The sequence below is a fragment of the Mustela nivalis genome (assembly GCF_964662115.1).
Source record: "Mustela nivalis genome assembly, chromosome: 17".
NCBI classification, from domain to species: domain Eukaryota; kingdom Metazoa; phylum Chordata; class Mammalia; order Carnivora; family Mustelidae; genus Mustela; species Mustela nivalis.
In genome coordinates this window covers 46,238,759-46,257,298 of record NC_139036.1, presented here as the reverse complement: position 1 = coordinate 46,257,298, position 18,540 = coordinate 46,238,759, and the positions used below count along the sequence as shown (strand labels likewise).

At 36.4% G+C, this 18,540-nt stretch overlaps 1 protein-coding gene across 1 annotated transcript in view; it reads right to left on the bottom strand.

Moving 5' to 3' along the window:
* The window catches only part of EFCAB13 (EF-hand calcium binding domain 13), a 129,784-nt gene that overhangs the window by 88,117 nt on the left and 23,127 nt on the right, over positions 1–18,540 (bottom strand). The window contains exons 4-8 of the mRNA XM_082706479.1: positions 15,254–15,368; positions 11,844–11,974; positions 10,781–10,863; positions 8,787–8,930; positions 3,700–3,774 (exon numbers count right to left, since the gene is read on the bottom strand). Of these exons, the coding sequence (XP_082562605.1) occupies positions 3,700–3,774; positions 8,787–8,930; positions 10,781–10,863; positions 11,844–11,974; positions 15,254–15,368 (548 nt within the window). The remainder of the gene's footprint in view (positions 1–3,699; positions 3,775–8,786; positions 8,931–10,780; positions 10,864–11,843; positions 11,975–15,253; positions 15,369–18,540) is intronic.

Here is an 18,540-nt window from a genome sequence, read left to right as displayed (position 1 = left end):
CATATAAATCTATAGTCAAGAAAAAACTTGGTTTTCAAGATGACTTAGGAGAACCAGGAGAAACCCAATGCTATAGGAGTTAAGCAAAATGCCAAGTAGGAAGTAAGGATTAACAAAAGAAAAGCAAGCCAAGCATTATATCTATATTGCTAATTGCTGCATATGGTAGGCATTTAATAATATTTATTACATTAAGGAATACATAAACATTAAAGTTTTTCTAGCCTTTTGCTTGCTTATCCAGTTATATGAAGACTATCACATGCATACATCATTGATTCTAAGAAAATACAGTGAGGTTGACTACAAAAATATGTAATCTCAAAGACTGATTATAGGAACTTGATCTTGCCTAATGGAAAAACCAAGGAACTGGTTTTTGTTGTGTTGTGTTGCATTTTAAACCAAGGAACTGTTAAAATTAGGTCATGAATACTAGAGACATCAGACTATTGGAAGCACCGTTTCTATCACTAACATGAATAGCTCTTCCTATCACTTTCTTTGCAATTTATATGTAGTATAAAGTTGTTAGGAGTACAGCATCCTTTCTTGATCAAAACTCTTCACAGTGTAGGGATAGAGGGTACATTCCTCAATATCATCAAAGCCATCTATGAAAAACCCAGAGCGAATATCATTCTCAATGGGGAACAAATGAGAGCTTTTCCCCTAAGGTCAAGAACATGGCAAAGCCTTTGCCTTCAGCTCAGGTCATGATCCAAGGGTCCTGGAATTGAGCCCCACATCGGGCTCTCTGCTCAGCAGGGTGACTACTTCCTCCTGCCTCTCTGCCTACTTGTGATCTCTGTCTGTCAAATAAACAAATAAAATCTTTTTTAAAAAAGGGGGGGGGTGCCTGGGTGGCTCAGTGGGTTAAAGAACACGGCAGGGATGTCTACTATCATCACTGCTATTCAACATAGTCCTAGCCTCAGCAATCAGACAACAAAAAGAAATTAAAGGCATCTGAATTGGCAAAGAAGTCGTCAAACTCTCACTCTTTGCAGATGATATGATACTTTATGTGGAAACCCCAAAAGACTGCACCCCAAAACTGCTAGAACTCATACAGGAATTTAGTAAAGTGTCAGGATATAAAATCAATGCACAGAAATCAGTTGCATTTCTATACACCAACAAGACAGAAGAAAGAGAAATTAAGGAATCAATCCCATTTACAATTGCACCCAAAACCATAAGATACCTAGGGAGAAACCTAACCAAAGAGGCAACGAATCTGTATTCAGAAAACTATAAAGGACTTATGAAAGAAAATGAGGAAGACACAAAGAAATGGAAAATGTTCCATGCTCATGGATTGGAAGAACAAATATTGTAAAAATGTCTATGCTACCTAAAGCAACCTACACATTTAATGCAATTCCTATCAAAATACCATCAATTTTCTTCAAAGAAATGGAACAAATAATTCTAAAATTTATATGGAGTCAGAAAGACCAGGAATAGCCAGAGGAATGTTGAAAAAGAAAGCCAAAGCTGGTGGCATCACAATTAGAAATGGTGGAAATCACTTCAAGCTCTATTACAAAAATGTAGTCATCAAGACAGTATGGTACTGGGACAAAATCAGACACACAGATCACTGGAACAGAATAGAGAATCCAGACATGGCCCCTCAACTCTATGGTCAACTAGTCTTTGACAAAGCAGGAAAGAATGTACAATGGAAAAAAGTCTCTTAAACAAATGGTGTTGAGAAAATTGGACTGCCATATGTAGAAGAATGAAACTGAGCCATTCCCTTACACTACATACAAAAATAGACTCAAAATGGATGAGCATTTTGATTTTGATGGATTCCTGGAATCCATCAAAATCCTTGAGGAGAACACAGGCAGCAACCTCTTTGACCTCAGCAGCAGCAACTTCTTCCTAGAAACATCACCAAAGGCAAAGGAAGCAAGGCCAAAAATGAACTACTGAGACTTCATCAAGATCAAAAGCTTTTGCACAGCAAAGGAAACAGTCAACAAAACCAAAAGAAAGCTGACAGAATGGAAGCAGATATTCACAAATGACATATCAGATAAAGGGCTAGTAACCAAAATCTATAAAGAACTTAACAAACTCAACACCAAAAGAACAAATAATCCAATCAAGAAATGGGCAGAAGACGTGAACAGACATTTCTGCAAAGAAGACATTCGGATGGCCCACACATCACTCATGAAAAAGTGTTCCACATCACTTGGCATCAGGAAAATACAAATCAAAACCACAATAAGACACCAGCTCACACCAGTCAGAATGGCTAAAATTAACAAGTCAGGAAATGACAGATGTTGACAAGGATATGGAGAAAGGGGAACCCTCCTACACCGCTGGTGGAAATGCAAGCTAGTGCAGCCACTCTGGAAAACAGCATGGAAATTCCTCAAAAACTTGAAAATAAAGCTACCTACCACCCAGCAATCTCACTACTAGGTATTTACCCTAAAGATACAAATGTAGTGATCTGAAGGGGCATATGTCCCCAAGTGTTTATAGCAGCAATGTCCACAATAGCCAAACTATGAAAAGAACCTAGATGTCCATCAACAGATGAATGAATAAAGTTGTGGGATACACACACACACACACACACACACAATGGAATACTATGCATCCATCAAAAGAAATGACATCTTGCCATTTGCAACAATGTGGATGCAACTAGAGGGTATTATGCTTACTGAAATAAGTCAATCCGAGAAAGACAATTATCATATGATCTCTCTGATATGAGTAATTTGAGAGGCAGAGTGGGGGTTCTGGGGGATAGGGAAGGAAACAATGAAACAAGATGGGATCAGAAGGAAGACAAACCATAAGAGACTCTTAATCTCACAAAACAAACTGACGGTTGCCCGGGGGGAGGTGGGTAGGGAGAGGGTGGTTGGGTTATGGATATTGAGGAAGATATGTGCTATGGTGAGTGTTGTGAAGTGTGTAGGACTGATGATTCACAAACCTGTACACCTGGGGCAAATAATACATTATATGTTAATAAAAATAATTAATTAAAAAAAAAAAAGAAAAGAAAACTAATCTAGGGCATCTGGGTGGCTGAGTCAGTTAAACGTCTGCCTTTGGCTCAGGTCATGATCCCAGGGTCTGGGGATCAAGTCCCACACTGGGTTCCTTGCTCAGCAGGGAGCCTGCTTCTTCCTCTCACTCTGCCTGCGGCTCCCCTTACTTGTGCTCTCACTCTCTCTCTCTCAAAATAAATAAAATCTTTGAAAAGAAAATTAATCTAGCAGTTGTGTGCATCCAATGGAGATTAAAGAAAGAAAATTAGGTACCATGCAAGGGATCCACATTTTTCAGTGCCTTTTATAAAACAACTTATGTCTAATTTTTTTCAACCTAGACTACTGGGGGAAAATACAGAAAACATTCTGAAAGGGGCGCCTGGGTGGCTTAGTACTCAGGTATGTGCATTCAGCAAAGGTCATAATCCCAGGGTTCTAGGATGGAGCCCCACATCAGGATCCCCATTTAGTGGGAAGCCTGCTTCTCCCTCTCCCGTTCCCCTGCTTGAACACCTGCTCTCGCTGTCTCTCCCTCTGTCAAATAAATCAAATCTTTAAAAAAAAAATTCTGAAAAAATTTTAAATTCATATAACCACCCCACCTTAAAATCAGTTACAATCACAACCATTCTCTTCTATAATTTTGAAGAATCGTATTTTTTACCTGGATCCTGAGAGACCAAATAACAAACATTGTTCACAGCCTTAAGGAAATCTGAAAAGTCCAGCATTCCATTAACTGTAATAATGGTTCAAAAACAGAGTGAAAAAAAACTGCATTAGCACACTAAGAATATGAGATAAAAATGCAAACTAAAAATGTGAATAGATTTAACTGATATTAGAATACCATAGTCTATACACAAGAGTAGTCAACATTAACATTAAATATAGAAATGTAAAAAGAAAATATACCAGAAAAAGTACATATTGTAATTATACAGTAGTGCGCCACAATAATAAGAATGATACATACTAGAATTAAACATACTACAGTGATCTTTGCTCAAAGCTCTAATTATTATATTTGTAATTAGGTGCAAAAAAAATCATGCAACATGTCAATTTTATATAATGGTGTTAACGTGAAAGAATAGGATTGATTTCAATGCCCTCTATACCAGTGGTTTTGGGGGAGACTGTGGATCCAGTTGAAATTCTAATGAAAGCTTTGCCTCACACTGTTCCATCACCCTCTCTCCTCTCCTCCTTTCCACTCTTGCTCTCACTCTTGCTCTCATTACATACACATACACACAAAATACATTAAGACAAATGCACAAAATATTGCACAATATTAAACCAATCCTTACCCCCAAAAGTCATCTCATTTCTCAAGCAAAAATTAATGCCTATTTCTTAAAAGAAGAAAAGAAGATATCTAAATTATACAAATGAAAATGTCAGTAAGAATTTTTTGATTGGCTTGCATGAGAAGTTGAAATTACGACTTTTTTGCATGATAACGCACAGGTCATGTCTAATAGCAACTAGAGCTGAAAACCTAGATTTACAAAGTGTGATAAAACACAAAATCAGGGCTCTTAAATCCCATTTTCTAGACAAGCATAGATCTGTGTCAAGGAACATCTGAATTTTTCAAGATTCTGCAAGTTAAATAACTATGAAGTCATTTACCTCTTAGTAAATGTGGCCAACTTTGAAAGAGTTTATCTATTTCAGAAGAAAATGATTATAAACCCAAAATTCCATTTAATATAATCTGACCCAAGTAATTTATAAAAGAACATTTCAGGGCTTCTGGTGGTCTGCAAGCTTCTACTATCAGAGAAATTGATAAGGCTTAGTTGTTCTCAGAAACTCTTTCTCTAGTATTAGAAAGTTTGTCAAGTTGTCTGCCTCAAAACTTCTTTTTCAGAATAATAACTTGAGAGTGGCTTCTCCTTCAAAAACAATGAAACAACTGCACAAATTTCAATCAACTACTTTGACTTGTTTTCTGACTTCTATGTGATCTAGGGTTAAACAAAAACCTTTTGGATAAAACATCAAAAACACAATCTATAAAATAAATAATTGTAGACTAGACTTCATCAGAAGTATGAACTTACATTTTTTGAAAGACATTCTTCAAAAAATGAAAAGACAAGTCATACACTAGAAGAATGTATTTACTAATCACATACCCAGGAAAGGACTCATATTCAGAATATATACTTTCAAAATGCAATAAGAATACAAACGTGTTTTTAATGGGCAGAAGATATATAGACAGCAAATAAGCACATGAAAATATGTTTAAAATCATTGGATCATTCAGGAAATATAAATTAAAACTACAATGAGATAATAACATACATCTATTAGAATGACTACAATTTTTAAAGGCTCACCAATTCTGGGATTGGCAAAGATAAGGAGCAACTAGGACTCTCATATACTGCTCATGGCAATGTAAAATAATTTAGCTGCTTTGGAAGCACAGTTTAGCAGTTTCTAAAAAATTTAAATATATATCTACCATTATGACCCAATCATTCTACCACCAAGTATTTACCCAAGATAAATAAAAACATATCACCACACAAAGACATACAAATGAGTGTTTATACCAGCTTCATTAGTAATAGCCAAAAACTGGAAACAACCCAAATGTCCACCATTAGTGAATGGATAAACAAATTCTGGTATATTCATAAAAGTAAATACTGCTTAGCAACAAAAAGAAATAAACTTCAGTGTATAAAATCATAGATTAATCTCAATATAATTATGCTGAATGAAAGAAATCAGACTAAAAAAATGAGTACTTACTGCATGATCCCATTTATATAGAATTCTAGAAAATATAAACAATCTGTAGTGACAGAAGCAGATTAGTGTTTACTTGGGGAGTGGTGACAGGGCTTGTGGAGAGAGAATGATGACTTACAAAGAGGTAGGTGAAAGAGGTACTGGGTTTTCACAATACATATGTCAAGATTTTCAAACTATATACTTTAAATATTCTGATTATACCTCAATAAAACTATAAAATATGCAGATAATTTAAAACTCCGCTGGTATAAACAATTATGATATACAACCATATCATCCAGCAAGCTCACTTCTGTGTATATATATTCAAAGGAAATAAAAGCACTATCTTAAAGAGATATGTGCACTCAGCATTCATTGCAGCATTATTCACAATAGCCATGAAATGGAAACAGCCTAAGTGCTCACCAACAGATGAACAAAGAAAATGTGGTATTTATGTAACTATGTATAAACCCATCTGATAGACTTTGGGGCATGGAGGAAATGGACAGATGTTTGTCAAAGGATATAAATTTTAGGTATAAGATGAAAAAGTTCTGGGAATCTAATATACAACATGGTGACTATAGTTAATAATATTATATTATATAATTTGAAATTTGCTGAGAGAGTACATCTTTTTTTTTTAAGATTTTATTTATTTATTTATTTATTTGATAAACAGAGATCACAAGTAGGCAGAGAGGTAGGCAGAGAGAGAGGAGGAAGTAGGCTCCCTACCAAGCAGAGAGTCCAATGCGGGGCTTGATCCCAGGACCCTGAGATCATGACCTGAGACGAAGGCAGAGGCTTTAATCCACTGAGCCACCCAGGCGCCCCAAGAGAGTAGATCTTAAGAGAACTTAGTGTTCTCTTCACATACACACATGTAAAGTAGCTAGGTGAGGTGATAGATGTGTTATTTACTTGACTGTGGTAACCATTTCACAATGTGTATGTATACCAAATCATCATGTTGTATACCTTAAATATATACAATACACGCAATTTTATTTGTCAATTATATCTCAAGAAAAGCTGGATGAAATAATAATTTGACATAAGCCATTTTCCTATGACATATGCATATCCTCTGACCAAGCTTCTTCATTTCTAGGAATCTATCCTGTAAAAATATTTACACAGATGTGCAAGAATTACGAATAAGAACATTCTTTGTAGCATTACTTGTTACAACAAAAATTTTAGAGGTAATTTCACCATTAATCAACCTGAGACCAATTAAAATGTAACATTGTATGTTGGTCAATTTTCCATATAAGTAAGTATAGGTCCATATTGCCTTTTTAAATGGCTGTGAGTTATTCTATGGGATAGATCAAAAAACCAAAACAAATTGTTCTGAAAAATAAGCTATATAACAAATAATCTATATAAGTATAAATTATTTCTAATATTCTTATAGTTACAAGCATTGTTTTCTCTCCCATCAGACAAAAGATAGCTAAAACTGAAATTGCTATGTCAAAGAATGTGAAATTTTTAAGGTTTTTAGTAATATTGTTATTAGAAATCCAAGGCATGGAAAGTTGACTAACATATAATGCTAACAGAAAAAGGTAACAAAACTGTATGCATATGAGTCCATGTATATTTTTTTAATTATGTGTTCATGCTTATGTATATACCACACTTACACACATACACACAAACACACACACTCACATGCTTAGGACAATCCTAGAAAAATATATGTAAAAATACCAAAGTTTGCCTTTATGTAGTGGGATTACACATAAGTTTTACTTTCTTCTTTATCGTCTCCTTACTTTCTTCTTTATATTCTCCCAGAGAATGAAGTTATTTCCACTTTGAATAATTATTTTAATATAAATCTCCAAAAAAAATCACCAAGAAAATTAATATATGGATAAATAAACATGTCAGAAAAAAATAGAACTGCTTCTTTAACTCTTCTAAAAGTTTTATTTATATCATTTTATTTTTATACCTTCTGAAAGCTGTCTAAAGTAAACACTCAAAAAATGACAGGATGATTTGGATAGATGGACAGATTGGATACATACGCACTATTGCAACTTGTCAATTCAATACTACTAGATTGCTTCGTAACATTCTATGGGTGGTCCATACCTCTCATAGGATCTTCCATCTTTTATAATGATAAATCCACATCTGATATTTGAACAGCTCAGTGCTTTCAACCTTAGAGTATTATTTTGCATTTATGTATACTGAATTTATTTTATTTCTGGCCACCCCTTCAACTTATCTATTCCATTTTTATTCTAAGCTTTTCTCTCCTCCCTAACAAGCTTAGAATGGTCTGTAAATGTAATCAATTCTCTATTATGTACTTCTTGATTAAAGTACTGGACACTGACTACAAAAGAAAAATTACTTTTCTATGTGATTTTAAATGAAATTATTCAGTTTTTTATTTGCATTTCCTTGGCTACTACTGATAGAACATATTTTTATATGACAATTGGCTATATATATTTTCTTTTATGTGAAATACTTGTCCATGTATCTCACCCATTTTTCTATTCTATTACTGATTTGTATGAGTTCTTTACACATTCTATAATCGTTTGCCAGTTCTGTGAATTGCAATTATTCCCAAGTTTGTAACTTATCTTTTTATTTTAAGGTGTCCTTTGATAAATAAAAGTTCTTAATTTTAATATAAATATATTAATCTGTTCTCTTATACTCAAACATTTTGCCTTAAGAAATTTTCCCTATCCTATCCCTATGAAATTAGCAAAAATTAAGTCTAAAAATAACAAACATTGATGAAAGTATGTCACAATCTAATGCAGTAATTAACAATCCAATTATGTACTGAGGTTCAACTTTCAATCTCATTACCATAAATGTGCAAAAGAAGTTTTTACAACATATTATAAAGCTTAGCTTTCTTATGATTTGCAATTAATCTGACCAACATATCATTTATATCTATGTTTATAGACTCTAAAGTAATAATAAAAACATAAAACTTACCATCAATATCTATAGTCTTTAGAGCTTTTTGCATTTCTGAGTCACTTATAAAAATCTTCAACGTGTGATGGATCGTTGGCAGATCATTCACATAAATCTTACCACTCTGAATTTTGCTGAAAATTTTACAGGCCTTCTGAAGTGCTAAACACAAACCCCAAAACAGTTAATTATTTCAAATGAATAATTATCCTTATCCCTGCGACACCCTAACTCAAGGATGAACAACAATAATCACCAAAAGAAGAAAGAGGAGCAAATCTTTGTATTCTAACCCTTTGCTTTAAAATGGATCTTCTGACTGTCTCAGGTGAATGGCCTACAAGTCTGTAAGTTTCCTAAAGAACCCTCAGAAACTGAAAGAAAGTCATGCAAAATTGACATAATAAAGGCTCCCACAACTTTATCTGGGAATGTTAAATCCCTCTTCCATGCTCCTATATCACTTGGTATGGAACTCAGTCAAAGCTCTTGGTATTGTGACTGTTTGCATATTAATAGCCCTCACTAAACTGTCAACTTCAAGGGGGGAAAGATTTTTTTCATTCTTCAAGTGCCAGCATCTAATTCAGGATAGATCCTCAAAAAATGTATGCAGAATTCAATTTAGTTCAGTGGATACATGTAGTATTCAGAAAAAGAGATGCAAGATAACAGTGCTAAATACCAGAGAAAGACTAAAATATTGTTAATACTGACTTTAATAATAGTTTTAATAGGGTACTGGAGATGGAAACCAGGTGTAAGTAAAATGGGAAGTAAATATGTAATTAAGTAAATATGTAATTAATTAAATATATAATTAATATGGGAAGTAAATATGTAATTCTTCTTTGAAGAAGCTTCTTGGAAAAACAGAGTATAAAGTTGACATAGTCCTGGGGCACATGGGTGGCTCAACTGGTTAAGCATCAACTTGGTTTCCGCTTATGATCATGATCATAATCAAGTTTAAGCATCGACTTGGTTTCTGATTATGATCATGATCAGGTCATGATCTCAGGGTTGTGAGACATAGCCCCAAATCAGCTCCAAGCTCAGTGTGGAGTCTACTTGAGATTCTCTCTCTCTCTCCTTCTGCTTTTGTCCCTCCCCCACCTTTCTCTCTCTCAAATAAATAAATAAATCTTTTTAAAAAATTGACATAGTCCCTGAAGAAGTAGAAAAAAATTGAATGAAAGAAAATCAAGAAGTGAAAGGCCATTTTCTCCAATGAGAAAATAAGGCAGGCCATGGATGTTTACAATCCTAAGAGTTCTCCCCACATGGGAAATGTTTTCCTTTTTTCTGTGTCTATATGAGATGATGGATTAACTATTGTGGTAATCATTTCACAATATATGTAAGTCAGGTCAATATGCCACACACCTTAAACATATACAGTGCTTCATCTTATTTATATCCCAATAAAAATGGGAGATAAAAAATGCCTAATACAGGGGTGCCTGGCTGGCTCAGTTATAAGAGCATGCAACTCTTGATCCTGAGGTTGTGAGTCTGAGCCCCATATTGGGCAAAGAGATTACTTTTTTTAAAAGGCCTAATATGATGACCAGAATTAAGGTAAGAGGGAAAATATGCCAAATGACTCCATAAATACAGAGGAGAGACCCAAGATATGGAATAATTCAGTGTCAAGAAGCAAAGAGTACTATGATTCTTAATATTAAGATACCAAGGACTAAATCCCAGTAAAATCAGTGACTCCAATGCTCACTAATATGTATATTCATTGGATGTAATATCCAGACTTTTTTCCCAAATAATTTGAACAAGATTAAGTACATATGTTGTATTTTGCCTATCTCATCAATACAACAGAAGACATTCAAGAATACTTAATATACTTATGCCTTGCTCACAGGCTACAGCATTTGCCATATCATGTAAGATTAATTGATATTATATGCCATTTGGAGTAAAGAAAGAGATACTAACTCTATTAAACACACAATCAGGAAATTAATTCAAGAAATTCTAGAACCTATTATTACCACTTAATTCTTGTGAGTATAAGTTTCTTTGAGGTACTTCATTATATAATGTCTTGTAGAGGCTAGAAATCATTTCCCTTTTCCTGTCAAAGAAACAGCCACATTAGAAAGCAGCACAAAAACAGAGCAAAACAGCGCGTGTGTGCGCACACAATATTTATGCCATTTTTTCATTAAAATATTAATAAAACTATCAATGGTTTGAGAGTCTCCAGTGTCTTACTCCATAAAAACCTTTCTTAACTGTCCAAGAGATAGTGAATTATATATTCTTCATCCCAGAATACCCCCGGTGCTTCTTTTAGGTGCTCTATGGAGCAAAATTTACCCTAGTCAGTAAGTAGTGCCCACCACCCACAATCATTTGGCTATTACTCTTAATTCAAGTCACAGCAAATTTTCAGAGTTATTATAGTAAGGAAAAACAGGAATATCTTTAAATAGCAAAGAATCCCAGATTCCACAACTTGTCAGTAAAAATATTTTGAAAAAGTGATTTATCTAATCCCATAATGCATAAATAACTGAAATCATAAACTGTTAGTGTTAGAAGAAATCTCAACAGTCCATCTAGTACAAGACTCTTGCACAGATGTGGAGACTGAGGCCCAGGGATACAAAGTGAATTGTACAAGAGCCTAAGCTAGCATGTGAGGTCAGTAAGGACTCAAGTCCAAGTCTCTCATTTCCATATACAGTGGGCTCAGCTCTACATCACCCTTCCTAACAGCATAGTCTTAGTTTGCACAAACTATTTTGCAGTATGCAAAATATGTGGAAAGAATGGATGATTCCAAAAAAGAAAAAAAACTCGGGGCGCCTGGGTGGCTCAGTGGGTTAAGCTGCTGCCTTCGGCTCAGGTCATGATCTCAGGGTCCTGGGATCGAGTCCCGCATCGGCCTCTCTGCTCAGCGGGGAGCCTGCTTCCTCCTCTCTCTCTCTGCCTGCCTCTCTGCCTACTTGTGATCTCTCTCTGTCAAATAAATAAATAAAAATCTTAAAAAAAAAAAAACCTCAAATCTGAATGCAATATTTAGGGTAAAAAATACAGTGACTTAAATACCGAATAATTGAGGAAGATGTACAAAGGGGTGGTAAAATCTTCTGAACGCTGTACTGATTCGGCAACTTGAATAAAGAGTTTTCTTTCCTAGTCATCTTCTCCTTTGACAGCTTCACTGAGGAAGAGGCAATCTAGAGCCAAATAACAAGAATGTTGATGCCTGAGATCACAGACCTCTTAAAAGGCAGGCTCCTCATATCATATCTAAGCTCCTCATTGATGTAAAATTGTTTTTCATAAGGAAATTAGTTTATATATACTAAAATTTGAAATAAACTATACAATATTCTTTTGCAAAGCCACATTTTTCTAAGCATGCAACTAAATCATCTCCTAATTAATATTAATATTCTGTCAATTTATAATAACTGATTTTACAAAACATGGCAAATCTATGGTACAGTAAAGACAAGACCATCAAATTCTAGACTATACATATAGGCTATGACTATATGAGCAAAACAGTTACTTAAATAATACAGGTAGTGGGATGCCTGGGTGGCTCAGTCGATGAAGCGTCTGTCTTTGGCTCAGGTCATAATCCCCTGGGGTCCTGGGATCAAATCCCACGTCAGGCTCCTTGCTCAGCAGGGAGCCTAGTTCTCCCTCTGCCTGCTGCTCCCCCTGCTTTTGCTCTCTCTCACACACACAAATAACAAAATCTTTAAAAAAAAAAAAACCCACCACCACCAATTAACATAGGTAGTTATGCTTTTTTTATTTATTTCTTATTTTCAGCATAACAGTATTCATTATTTTTGCACCACACCCAGTGCTCCATGCAATCCGTGCCCTCTATAATACCCACCACCTGGTACCCCAACCCCATCCCCCACCTCTTCAAAACCCTCAGATTGTTTTTCAGAGTCCATAGTCTCTCATTGTTCACCTCCCCTTCCAATTTCCTCCAACTCCCTTCTCCTCTCTAACTCCCCATGTCCTCCATGCTATTTGTTATGCTCCACAAATAAGTGAAACCATATGATAATTGACTCTCGCTGCTTGACTTATTTCACTCAGCATAATCTCTTCCAGTCCCGTCCATGTTGCTACAAAAGTTGGGTATTCGTCCTTTCTGATGGAGGACTTTCCATAGTGTATATGGACCACATCTTCCTTATCCATTTGTCCATTGAAGGGCATCTTGGTTCCTTCCACAGTTTGATGACCGTGGCCATTGCTGCTATAGACATTGGGGTACAGATGGCCCTTCTTTTCACTACATCTGTATCTTTGGGGTTATGCTTTTTTTAAAGACTTTTATTTATTTATTTGACAGACAGACATCACTAATAGGCAGAGAGGCAGGCAGAGAGAGAGGAGGGAAGCAGGCTCCCCATTGAGCAGAGATCCCCACCTCTCACCCCAGTGCAGGGCTCAATCCCAGGACCCTGAGATCATGACCTGAGCCAAAGGCAGAGGCTTAACCCACTGGGCCAGCCAGGCACCTGGTAGTTATGCTTTAAATTATCCTTATGATTGGGGTCCCTGGATGGCTCAGCGGGTTAAAGCCTCTGTCTTTGGCTCAGGTTGTGATCCCAGAGTTCTGGGATCGAGCCCCACATCGGGCTCTCTGCTCAGCGGGGAGCCTGCTTCCTGCTCTCTCTCTCTCTCTCTCTGCCTGCCTGCCTCTCCGCCTACTTGTGATTTCTGTCAAATAAATAAATAAAATCTCTTTTAAAAAATTAAATAAATAAATAAATTATCCTTATGATTGAGAAAATGATCCACTTAACATGTATGTATAAACCATGATTCAAAAGTGGCAAGTAGCTAGATAGATAGAAAAGCGTCATTTTACAAAATGAGGACTATAATAGTAGGTGTCTTCAATTTTACATGGAATCTAGAGCCTTGTCTTTCTAAGACCATGCCGGATGTAGAAATAAGACTCTGAAAACATATAAGATTGGTAAGAATTGGTACTGAGATTCCACATAGAGCCAAAATTTTCAAAAGGCAATGTTACCAGCAAGAATAGGCTGGGGGGAAAATAGCAAAACAAAAACAAAACAAACAATTTATCCCAAACAGAAGTATGCAGAATAAAATCTGTCTTTGTCTCAGCTCTTGGCTGGAAAAAGAGAGAAGAGAGTACTCTTTTTTTTTTTTTTTAAGATTTTATTTATTTACTTGACAGAGAGATCACAAGTAGACAGAGAGGCAGGCAGAGAGAGAGAGAGAGGGAAGCAGGCTCCCTGCTGAGCAGAGAGCCTGATGCGGGCCTCGATTCCAGGACCCTGAGATCATGACCTGAGGCGAAGGCAGCGGCTTAACCCACTGAGCCGCCCAGGCGCCCAAGAGAGTACTCTTCTTGATTAGTTATAGCTACAGTCTACCCACACATGAGTACAGAATGCAAATCTACACTAAATACATGGGCTAGGAAAATAGAAACCAAAAAATTCATTTAAAGTGATTCCATGTTTGTAACACCTCTAAAGTGCAGGGCAGGAGTGAATTCAAATTCTCCTGGAGGAGATACTCTAAATCCAGAGTCATCATGAGATTCCCATAGATTTAGATCAAATATATAGTTTGATATATAGGATATAAGGGTATAAGTTAATGAGTGAGATTAGACAAAGCAATAAACAGCAGATTTAGATCCCCAAGGACTTTATATTAGGTTTATCAGATATCAATATTGAAACAACTATGGAACATGAACAAAGAAAATGACAGAAGGCAGATTTTAAAAAAATAACAAATAAAATTTCTAGAAGTAAAAAATATAAGCACTGAAATTAATACCTCAATAGACAGGTTAAACTGCAGATTACATTCAGCTAGAGAAAGAAAAACTAGAAAACAGATGAGAAAAATTATCCAGACAAAAGAGAGTGTATCTAAGTACATCATACAGTGAATGTAGTAGATTGAATGGCAGCCCCACAAAAAGATATGCCCATATCCTAATCCTTGGAACATATATGTGACTCTATCTGGTAAAAGGTCTTTGTAGATGGAACAAAGTCAAGGATCTCAAAATGAGATCTATGATGTGTTTAAAAAATGATGTGTTTATAAAAGTAGAACAAGTCCTAGGATACAAACACAGGTGAGAAGACCATACACAGAGCAAGCTGGAGGCCAGGACTGAATTTATGCTGCCACAGTGAAGGAATGCCTAGGGTCATTGTAGCAGCGGAAGTATTAACAGAGAGCACCTTTATTTCATAAAAATGAAAGTCTAATGGAGGAAAAGGGAGAAAAGGGCTCTTTGTTATATTTTTTTAAAAAAGGGAGAAGAAAAGGAGGAAAAGGGGGAGGATTGTAAGGGGAAGAGGAGGAAGTGGAAGTATTTCAGATTGTGACATTTCAATACTGGAACTAAAATTATATGGAATGTCTGAAAGCCAAAAGCAACACTCAAAAGTAAAATAAATATTTCCAGATCATTAATTTACCTCAGTCCTTTTAGTATGCAATTGTCCTTGTAAAGTTTTCTCTCTCTTGACATTTTCTTCTCCTGAAAAATCAGAGAATTTTTCTTCTCCACACAGGAATACTGATGTTGCATTCCTAAAATGCCATAAAAATGGAGTAATTCCTGAATTACTTTTTTTTATTACTTTTTGTTTTTCATCTTTTATTTACAGAACTTTCCAAACATATATAAAAGTAGGGTAATGTGATGATTTTCCCATGTACCCATCACCCAGTTTCAATAATGGGTAATCCTATTTCATCCAGATCCACTTTTCTACTCCTATTTCTTATTATTTTGAAGCAAATTCCCACATTATATTATTTCATGTGAAAAAATTTTAGTATGAATTTCTAAAAGGTATTTTTTTAATATATTTGGAACACAATGATGATGCCCAAAAAATTAACAATAATTTCTTAATATTACCACAGCCAGTGTGGTAATATTGAACACAGTCAGTGTTCAAATTTCCAACTGTTTCATAAATATCAAAAATTTTTAACACTTTGCATCAGGATTCAATAAGGTCCCCAATACAGTTTGTTGATGTGTCTTTTAAATCTCCATTTATCTATAGGGTCTCCTACCATGTCTTCTATCATCATCATGATCATCATTCCCAGGCAATTTGTCCTATAGATTTCCCAGTCTGGATTGTATTAGATTTATATAGATTTCCCAGACTGGATTTTTCCCAGTCTGATTGTATTACCACGGTTGTAGGATTTTTTTTTTAAGATTTTATTTATTTATTTGTCACAAAGAGAGAGAAAGTGAGAAAGCGCACAGACAGGATGAGTGGCAGACAGAGGGAGAAGCAGGCTCCCCATGGAGGAAGGAGCCCCGTGTGGGATCATGACCAGAGCCAAAGGCAGACATTTAACTGATGAAGCCACCCAGGCATCCCCAGTGGTAGGATTTTAAATATTTAATAGGATTCACAGTTTTTATTTGTTTTTTCAGTAAAACCACCATACAGATACTGGTGTTTTCCACTGGGAGGTATATAATGTACAAGTGGTTCTCTAATTGTGGTATTAGCTTCTGTACTTATACATAATAACTAGACTCAGAAAATCATCAGGGACTATAAAATATTTATACCTAAATCTATCATTCCTTCTTCACTCATTAGATATTTCTATAAAGAAAAACTTCCTCTTGGGTATTATTTGGTTACTCAGTGGTATAGTTCACATAGAAAGGTGGGATAATTACTTTATTCTTTTCCTTTTCATAACAATGACATGGGTCACTTGTATCCTCCAATAGTGACAAAATAATTTTTATACTATTTTGTACCCTTGGAGTTACATACATTAAATTTATCTTACTTCCTTATAATTATTACCCTTATTGACACCCTAATTGTCACATGTATGGTGGGAATCTCTTCAAGTAGGCTCTTGAGACATTTTGATGCATCTCTGATAGGAGTCTTTGTTAGTTTCCTTATTTCTCTAGCACCAGATGCTCCGGGCTCATCTGTACATTTCCTTTCCCAGACATGCACTTCCTCTAGGGCACTGTGTGTCCCCAGGTGTTAACCTATTTTACACAGTTAATAAAATAAAGTAAAGGGACACTCTACCACCTTCCATTCCTTCCTTGCCTTTTGTCATCTAACACAAAGGAATAGTGAGAATCCCCATGAGACTATCAGCAGATTTGTCAGCAGAAACCTGCAGGCCAGGAAGGAGTGGTATGATATATTCAAAGTGCTAGGGGAAAAAACCCTGCCAACCAAGAATAGACCACCTCATAGGAGGAGTCAAGATAGCGGAGAAGTAGCAGGCTGAGACTACTTCAGCTAGCCGGAGATCAGCTAGATAGCTTATCTAAAGATTGCAAACACCTGAAAATCCATCGGCAGATCGAAGAGAAGAACAGCAATTCTGTAAACAGAAAAACAACCACTTTCTGAAAGGTAGGACCGGCGGAGAAGTGAATCCAAAGCGACGGGAAGATAGACCCCAGGGGGAGGGGCCGGCTCCCGGCAAGCGGCGGAGCAACCACGCACAAAATCAGGACTTTTAAAAGTCTGTTCCGCTGAGGGACATCGCTCCAGAGGCTAAACTGGGGCGAAGCCCACGTGGGGTCAGCGTGGCCACAGGTCCCGCAGGGTCACAGAAGGATCGGGGGTGTCTGAGTGTCGCAGAGCTTGCGGGTATTGGAACGGGAACGCCGGCTACAGAGACAGAGCTGACAGTAGGCTCACAGCTTGGTGTTACCTTGAACCGGTCGCAGGCTCAGTGAGCTCGGAGCGCGGCCGGAGGTCAGGCAGACGGGAGTAACTGGGCGCTGTTCTCTGAGGGCACACTGAGGAGTGGGGCCCTGGGCTCTTGGCTCCTCCAGGCCGGAGACCAGGAGGCCGCCATTTGTATTCCCCATCCTCTGGAACTCTACGGAAAGCGCTCAGGGAACAAAAGCTCCTGAAAGCAAACCAGAACGGATTACTCACTCCGGCCCCTATAAGGGCGGTGCAATTCCGCCTGGGGCAAAGACACTTGAGAATCACTACAACAGGCCCCTCTCCCAGAAGATCAACAAGAAATCCAGCCGAGACCAAGTTCACCTACCAAGGAGTGCGGTTTCAATACCAAGGAGAGCAGCAGAATTCCAGAGGAGGAGAAAGCAAAGCACGGAACTCATGGCGTTTTCCCTGTGATTTTTTTTAGTCTTGCAGTTAATTTAATTTTTTTCTTTTTCATTTTCTGTTTTTTTTCTCGCCTTCTGGTTAAATTTTTTTTAACGTTTTTTAATTAGTTTATCTAATATATATATTTTTATTTTTTATATTTTTCTTATTTGTTTTTTTTAAATTCTTCTCTTTTCCTTTTTTTTTCTTTTTTCTTTTTTTTTCGTTCTTCCTTTTTGAACCTCTTTTTATCCCCTTTCTCACCCCTCACAATTTGGAACCTCTTCTAATTTGGTTAAAGCATATTTTCCTGGGGTTGTTGCCACTTGCTCCTTCATATACTCTTATCTGGACAAAATGACAAGACAGAAAAATTCAACACAAAAAAAAGAACAAGAGGCAGTACCGAAGGCTAGGGACCTAATCAATACAGACATTGGTAATATGTCAGATCTAGAGTTCAGAATGACAATTCTCAAGGTTCTAGCCGGGCTCGAAAAAGGCATGGAAGATATTAGAGAAACCCTCTCGAGAGATATAAAAAACCCTTTCTGGAGAAATAAAAGAACTAAAATCTAACCAAGTTGAAATCAAAAAAGCTATTAATGAGGTGCAATAAAAAATGG